General features: G+C 49.6%; 1 protein-coding gene across 1 annotated transcript in view; it reads right to left on the bottom strand.

Annotated features, from left to right (window-relative positions):
- Positions 1-1,743: 1,743 nt before the first annotated feature.
- The window catches only part of atg5 (ATG5 autophagy related 5 homolog), a 21,019-nt gene continuing 15,262 nt past the window's right edge, over positions 1,744-7,500 (bottom strand). Inside the window, exon 8 of the mRNA XM_084442342.1 lies at positions 1,744-4,018. Within this exon, the coding sequence (XP_084298468.1) occupies positions 3,882-4,018 (137 nt within the window). The 3' untranslated portion in view covers positions 1,744-3,881. The remainder of the gene's footprint in view (positions 4,019-7,500) is intronic.

Raw genomic sequence — 7,500 nt, 5'->3', positions numbered from 1 at the left:
TTTTTATTCAGTGTTATTGCTACACAAAAACATTTCATAGCATTGTAGTCATAATTACTGTAATAATAATTAAAGTACCAAAAGACAGAAAAGCCACAGAAAATAGTATCTGGAGGCTCAGAAATTAAAATGTGCTATAAAAAGCGTGTGTGCTGCGTGGTTAGCAGGGAGGAGGGAGGTCTGGGAGGAGGAGGGGAGGGTGGAGGTCTGGGAGGAGGAGGGGAGGAGGGGAGGGTGGAGGTCTGGGAGGAGGAGGGGAGGAGGGAGGTCTGGGAGGAGGAGGGGAGGGGGAGTTAGTTCTCTTTGAGGGGATTGCTCTTGGTTTACCTGTAAAGCATGATAACACAAAACGGACAGAGAAATTAATTGAACGAAAGACAAAACGTGGGATTACTCATGACTCTCCGTTGACTGATCTCTGTGTTGAAGGAGGAAGCTGCAGTGTTTTAAAGCATCGGCTAAATATACAGTAGATATAGATTGAAAGAAGAACAGCATTTCACCCCAGCTTCTGAGAAGAGGTCTGATGTTGTTCATCTGTATGTAACCTCAACCGGTCTCTCTCACCTCTCTCTCTACCTCAACCCATCTCTCTTTCTCTACCTCACCCACCATCTCTCTCTACCTCACCTCTCTCCACCTCACCCCATCTCTCTCTACCTCACCCCATCTCTCTACCTCACCCCATCTCTCTCTACCTCACCCACCATCTCTCTCCACCTTACCCACCATCTCTCTCTACCTCACCTCTCTCCACCTCACCCCATCTCTCTCTACCTCACCCCATCTCTCTACCTCACCCCATCTCTCTCCACCTCACCCCATCTCTCTCCACCTCACCCCATCTCTCTCTACCTCACCCCATCTCTCTCTACCTCACCCCATCTCTCTCTACCTCAACCCATCTCTCTCTTTCACCCCATCTCTCTCTACCTCACCCCATCTCTCTCTACCTCACCCCATCTCTCTCCACCTCACCCCATTTCTCTCCACCCCACCCCATCTCTCTCTACCTCACCCCATCTCTCTCTACCTCACCCCATCTCTCTCTACCTCACCCCATCTCTCTCCACCTCACCCCATCTCTCTCCACCTCACCCCATCTCTCTCTACCTCACCCCATCTCTCTACCTCACCCCATCTCTCTCTCTCTCTCTCTCACATCTCTCTCCACCTCAGCTCATCTCTCTCTACCTCACCCCATCTCTCTCTCTCACATCTCTCTCCACCTCAGCTCATCTCTCCCCCCCTCGCCCAGAGTGTGTATCCTCCCGTCTCCCTGTCCTGGGGTGATGTAGTGTTGCGGTGAGGTCTGAGGAGAAAACACTCATAGATTCCTCTACCTCACTAACTATTCTCATCTGCTGTCTGATAGCCTTCGACTACTCGGCCCCCTGGGATGTGTTAAGCGCAAACAAATGTGTGTGTGTGTGTGTGAGAGAGAGAGTATGTGTGTGTGTCAGACGAGCTTGTGTGCGCGCATGGTTTCACGGAATCTGGGGGCGAATGACTAGTCCACTAAGGGGCTGGACTTCATTGGGGGTGTATTTTGGGGTTGCTGTTGATCGTAACAACTGTTTGCGTGTGCGGTTTCGCAGAATCTGTTACAAATCGCCTCAGTAATGTGAGGCTATTAACGGAACACACCGCAGTAAATATTTAAGCCTTGGGTTAGTGGCAACAGACAGCCCCCCCCCCCTAGATGAGGTCTAACCCAGACAGACCCCCCCCCCTCTTGGCGAACATGCCCAGTGGCCGTTTGGTGACCAGGTGACCTCTGGCTCCCACCTCCTCCTAGCCCAGGACGGCCGGTCTCAGGTGGCCAGAGGGGGTTCGGTAATGAATCAACCAGACAACAGCAGCAACAACAGGCTGAGGTGTTGACCCCCGGGGGGGACGAGAGAGCGAGGCTTTGTGACGAGCGCGTTACCGGCTGAACCAGCCGTGATCGGGCCGCTGACGGAGGAAGAGAGAGGGGGGTAGTGACTTGAGGACGGGCGGTGCGACCGGCGAGCGTTCACACACAAGATGGCCGCCGCGTGGGCCTCGCTGTTGGCGTAGGATGAGGCGATCTGTATGACTGGTGGAATGGGCGCGGAGATCTGAGGAATAGCCATGTTCTGACACATCCATACGTTGTGAAAAACAAAAGGTTTAACATCGCCAGGCGAGGGGGGATTCCCATTAAAAACAAGCGTCAGACACTTTAATTGATCATGTCTCGCATGTGTGTGTACACACACACACACACACACACACACACACACACACACACACACACACACATCTAATACAGTACCCCCGCTGGTGTTGAGGCCTGACTCAACATCATAAAGCGCTGTCCCGGCACCCTCAGCCGACTGTCACAGCCAGGAGCTATAGCCTGACACGCTGACATCATCCCGCCTGACGCGCCAGGTTCTGTCTCTCCGTGGCGTTGGGCGCGTGCGCGTGAGAGAGAACACAGACAAACAGGATTCCATTCTAACGCTTCACACCTTCTGAGCTCCCGCTACGGCCCTCGAGGGGACTATAAATGATGCCTCTAATTACAACATCCACACATGTACCTCTACACACACACATTTATACAAACACGCGCGCGCGCGCACACATACACATACATATACACACACACACACACACACACACACACATAGAAACACAAACATGGAGACACACACACAGAGACACACAGAGACACACAAACACACACACACACCCACACACACACACACACACACACACACACACACAACCCCAGGGCTCGGCAGAGGAGAGATGATGAGTTTAGTGGTCTCATTAGCAGTGGCAGGAATGCCAGGAGATAATTAACCAGAGAGATGAGAGACTACCGGCAGTAAATGACAGGACAGAGAAAGAGAGAGAGAGAGAGAGAGAGAGAGAGAGAGAGAGAATCAGAGATGAGAGCGAGAGAATCAGAGATGAGAGCGAGAGAATCAGAGAGGGAAAGGTATAGAGGAAGAGAGAAATACATAAAGTGGGTACGTAAGGTATGTAACAATGAAGGCTCGTGATCATCGTTACTCTTTTGTGGCAAGCATGTACAAGCATGTAAACTCCGTGTGACTTTTGTTTGCCCAGCCGTCGTCGTCCGCGACCAATGATGTGACGTGACTGTGGAAACCAAGGCAACTTCCGCAGGAGGCTCCTCCCGCCAGGCATGACTGGGCGCCGTCTGTCTCTCTGAGGGAAGAGGGGGGGACAGAGTCTGGTTCTGGTTCTGTCTCTCAGAGGGGGGAGGGGGGGGGGGGGGGAGACACAAAGTCTGGTCCCGTCTCTGTCCCTCTGAGGGAAGGAGAGGAGGAGAGGAGGAGAGAGAGAGTCTGGTTCTGTCTCTGTCCCTCTGAGGGAAGGAGAGGAGGAGAGAGTCTGGTTCTGTCTCTGTCCCTCTGAGGGAAGGAGAGGAGGAGAGAGTCTGGTTCTGTCTCTGTCCCTCTGAGGGAAGGAGAGGAGGAGAGAGAGTCTGGTTCTGTCTCTGTCCCTCTGAGGGAAGGAGAGGAGGAGAGAGTCTGGTTCTGTCTCTGTCCCTCTGAGGGAAGGAGAGGAGGAGAGGAGGAGAGAGTCTGGTTCTGTCTCTGTCCCTCTGAGAGGAGGAGAGGAGGAGAGAGAGAGTCTGATTCCGTCTCTTGGGCTTCTATTCCATCTTTCCCCAGACAGATCAAGAACCAGCAGAGAAAAGAAGCGAGAAGACAGATCTCAGACAGGGTCCCTTCCTGGTTCGATGACATCAGACACGTCTTCGTCGTGCCCCCCCCCCACCAGCTAGTGTCTGTGTCTTCATCACTCTGGAAGAGTTCACTCTGAGACCGGGGGGAGGGGGAGGGGGGGTAACCGTCTGTCGTCAGGGGGGCGGGGCCTCAGTCGCTAGGGACGGGGATGGCGCTGATGTGGAGGAAGTTGTCAGGGTAACTGAGGTGCTCGCTCAGCCACTGCAACGGGGTCTCCAGCAGGGGCTCGATGCCGTGGATCACCACCTGGTAACGCCTGGTCTCGTCTGCAGAGAGAGAGAGAGACAGAAAAACATGTTCTCATCAACTCCACGGGCCGCCCCAAATATTCACCTCATTCAGGATTACGCAAAAACGACCTAACTGATTTTCATGAAACTCAGTGGAGGGGTGTAGCATGGGCCAACTTACAACCCCTTAAATCTTGGAGCGGATCTGAATCATGGGTCGGGTCCACGGGACGCCCAAACACAGCCAGATTGGCCATTCATTTTTTTGGGACTATGATTACATAAAAACTACAAACCGACTTTTATGAAAAATCTATGTGGGGGTGCTAGAGACTCGAGGTTTGGACTGGGGTGTGCAGGGGTAGAGCCCGGAGTGCACCGCACTGCCCCCTGCTGGCTGTGACCCAAGGGGGGGGCACCACAGAGCCAAATACAGCCACCCATTCACCTCCAGTCATTTTTACCTCTGCCCCGGCGAATCACGGGGCGGGTCCACGAGCCGCCCGAACACGGCTCGCACAGCCATTCACCCCCATTCAATTTTTGGACTAGGATTACGCAAAAAACTACCAGACTGCTTTTCATGAAACTTAGTGGAGGGTGTAGCATGGGCCAATTTAAAACCCATTCAATTTTGCACAGAGCCACGAAATGCATTCAGGGGCAGAGGTCTGTGCTCTCTGAACACCATTTCTGGTTGTATTATTATTATTATTATTATTATTATTATTAATTAAGTATCCTTTTTCTTTTCTTTTTCTCCTTTATATATGTATTATTGGTTAATTCATTATTTATATTAATGTCTTTCTGCTTTGGCAACATGTTTTATTATGAAACGTCACGCCAATTGAGCTTCTTGACTTGACTAGAGAGAGAGAGAGCGAGAAAGAGAGAAATGAGTACATCTCATCTCTCGCTAGGTAAACACACTCATATCTGTACTTTCACAGTAGACAAGTGCACAGGAAGGAAGTGCACAGTAAGCATGTTGTCCTCCACCAGTGATGCGTGTCCCCCGTGTGTGAATGAATCAGCGGGGGCCAGTGTAAACACGTAGGAGTCGTCTGCAGGTTTATTCTCAGATGCGCTGGTGGGCTGAGACCACTCACCTGCCTTGTGATTTATAGAGGACATTCGGTTTAGACCAAGGCTATTACTGAAGCTATTTGTTGTGCAGTAAAAGGAGACTTAGGACTGATAATAGCGGAGGACAGAAGGCAGGGAACCTCTCTCCCCTCCGCTGTGCGCCTAGCCTACTGTGCGCCTAGCCTACTGTGCGCCTAGCCTACTGTGCGCCTAGCCTACTGTGCACCTAGCCTACTGTGCGCCTAGCCTACTGTGCACCTAGCCTACTGTGCACCTAGCCTACTGTGCACCCAGCCTACTGTGCGCCTAGCCTACTGTGAGCCTAGCCTACTGTGCACCTAGCCTACTGTACGCCTAGCCTACTGTGCGCCTAGCCTACTGTGCGCCTAGCCTACTGTGCACCTAGCCTACTGTGCGCCAGCAATCACATGCATTTCCCAAACGGACACAGAAAACTGCCTTCCTAGATCAATCTTCTTGTATTACTCAACTCAACTTTATTTATAAAGCGCTTTAAAAACAACCATGGCTGCAACAAAGTGCTGTACATGAGTAATCATAAATACATAAATACAAACAGTAACAAAACAATAAAAACAATAAAAGACAGTAGGGCAATTAAAACAGGAGCAGAGTCTCATGGCCGGTTGAAAGCCAAGGAATAAAAATGGGTTTTAAGACTAGTTTTAAAAATGGACGGTGATGAAGCCTGTGGAATGTGCAGGGGTAGGTTGTTCCATAGTTTGGGGGCGGAGACTGAGGCGGAGACCCCCTGAGCTTCCGCTTTGACCTGGGTACCTCCAGGAGCAGCTGGTCAGCTGACCGGAGGCACCGGGCCGGAGCATGAGGATGGAGCAGCTCAGAGAGGTAGGAGGGTGAGACCATTTAACCCTTTTAACCCTGAAAATAAAGTGACAACATTTCGAATATTAATTGGATTTTCCCTATTATACTAGAAAGCGCAATTTCTCAGCTTTCAGCAAGTGTTGGAGTGAGGAATTTTTTAGATTTGTTATATATTTTTTTTTATATTATTAAATATTTGTTAGATATTTTTAAAATGTTGCCGGTGACATGGTCGTTTTAAAAGGGTTAAAGATTTAAAAACAAATAAAAGAATCTTAAAATGAACTCATGTGCACAGGCAGCCAGTGGAGAGAGGCCAAAGTTGGTGTTATGTGCTCTCTCTTTCGTGTACCAGTTAAAAGACGGGCAGCAGCACGTTGAACCAACTAAGATACACACTGGAAACAATACATGTTCCCACAGACGGAGCTTTAATATCCGTGAGAATGACGGCCAAAACATTTCCTTGTTGACCGCTGCTGAACGCAGAGCCCATTAGCGCACGCTCGAAGAATCTCTGGCTTCAACAGGCAAATCGGAATCGACTCACAAAATTCAGAGTTGCGTACAGCCCTAATAATAACTGTACCCACAATGCACCTAGCCGCTACACTAACCTATGAGAATTCGAACGCATGGAACAAGGACCAGACAAGCAAGGAAGCTGGTTGAGTTTGAAACTCTGGGGGTCTGGAAACGAGAAGGGTTCCTGAATAGAGAGGACTATTACTTTTTCTGAGATACAGTATTTTTTTAATGTAAAAATCTCTACGTGTTGGTTATGGCAAAAATGAACTGAGGCTAGCAACCCCAGTGGTGAGCTCTGGTACTAGGGCTGCACAATTAATCGTGAATTAATCGTTATTATATATTAATATTATATATTCAATATTAATCACAATTATTAATCGCAATTACCATTTTGAAGCAAATAATCGCAATTATTATCTTTTGTCATAATCGTGCAGCCCTATCTGGTACATCTCACAGGACGGACACATGAATGGACCGACAGACAGACGGAGAGCGGCCGTTTTAACAGACCCACGCTCCAATTTCATTGGGTGGGGGACAAAGATGATTCATTTCTGTAGAGCATGCACATAGACGTGTGTGTGTGTGTGTGTGTGTGTGTGTGTGTGTGTGTGTGTGTGTGTGTGTGTGTTCAAGTTGTGCTTCTCACCTCAGTATGACTGGGGCCTCTGGGTTAACCACAGACAGATCAATCAATCAATCAATAAATCAATCAATCACAGTGATCAGGTCTGGCCCCGCTGACCACCAGGGTCAGACAGACAGGAGGTCACCTGACAAGACTAATGGGTCTCACTGACTCCGTGTGTGTGTGTGTGTGTGTGTGTGTGTTTGCTAGAGAGTGAGAAGTTGAGCGTTGTGAACTGGACCGTTGTGTGTCTATATCTGTGTTTAACTATTCCGAATCAGAATCAAAGAGAACAACCAAACAACACAGAACAGAGCGCCACCAACGCACCACAGCAGCCACACACAGCGCCATCTTGGGTGCAATCTTATGGGGTAACTTATGGCTGAATCTGTGTTTTAAGTGGAGATTATTATGGGGT

The sequence above is a fragment of the Borostomias antarcticus genome, assembly GCF_949987555.1.
Source record: "Borostomias antarcticus genome assembly, chromosome: 8".
Lineage (NCBI taxonomy): Eukaryota > Metazoa > Chordata > Actinopteri > Stomiiformes > Stomiidae > Borostomias > Borostomias antarcticus.
Note: the sequence above shows the minus strand (reverse complement) of the source record. Positions and strands in the feature narration are given on the sequence as shown.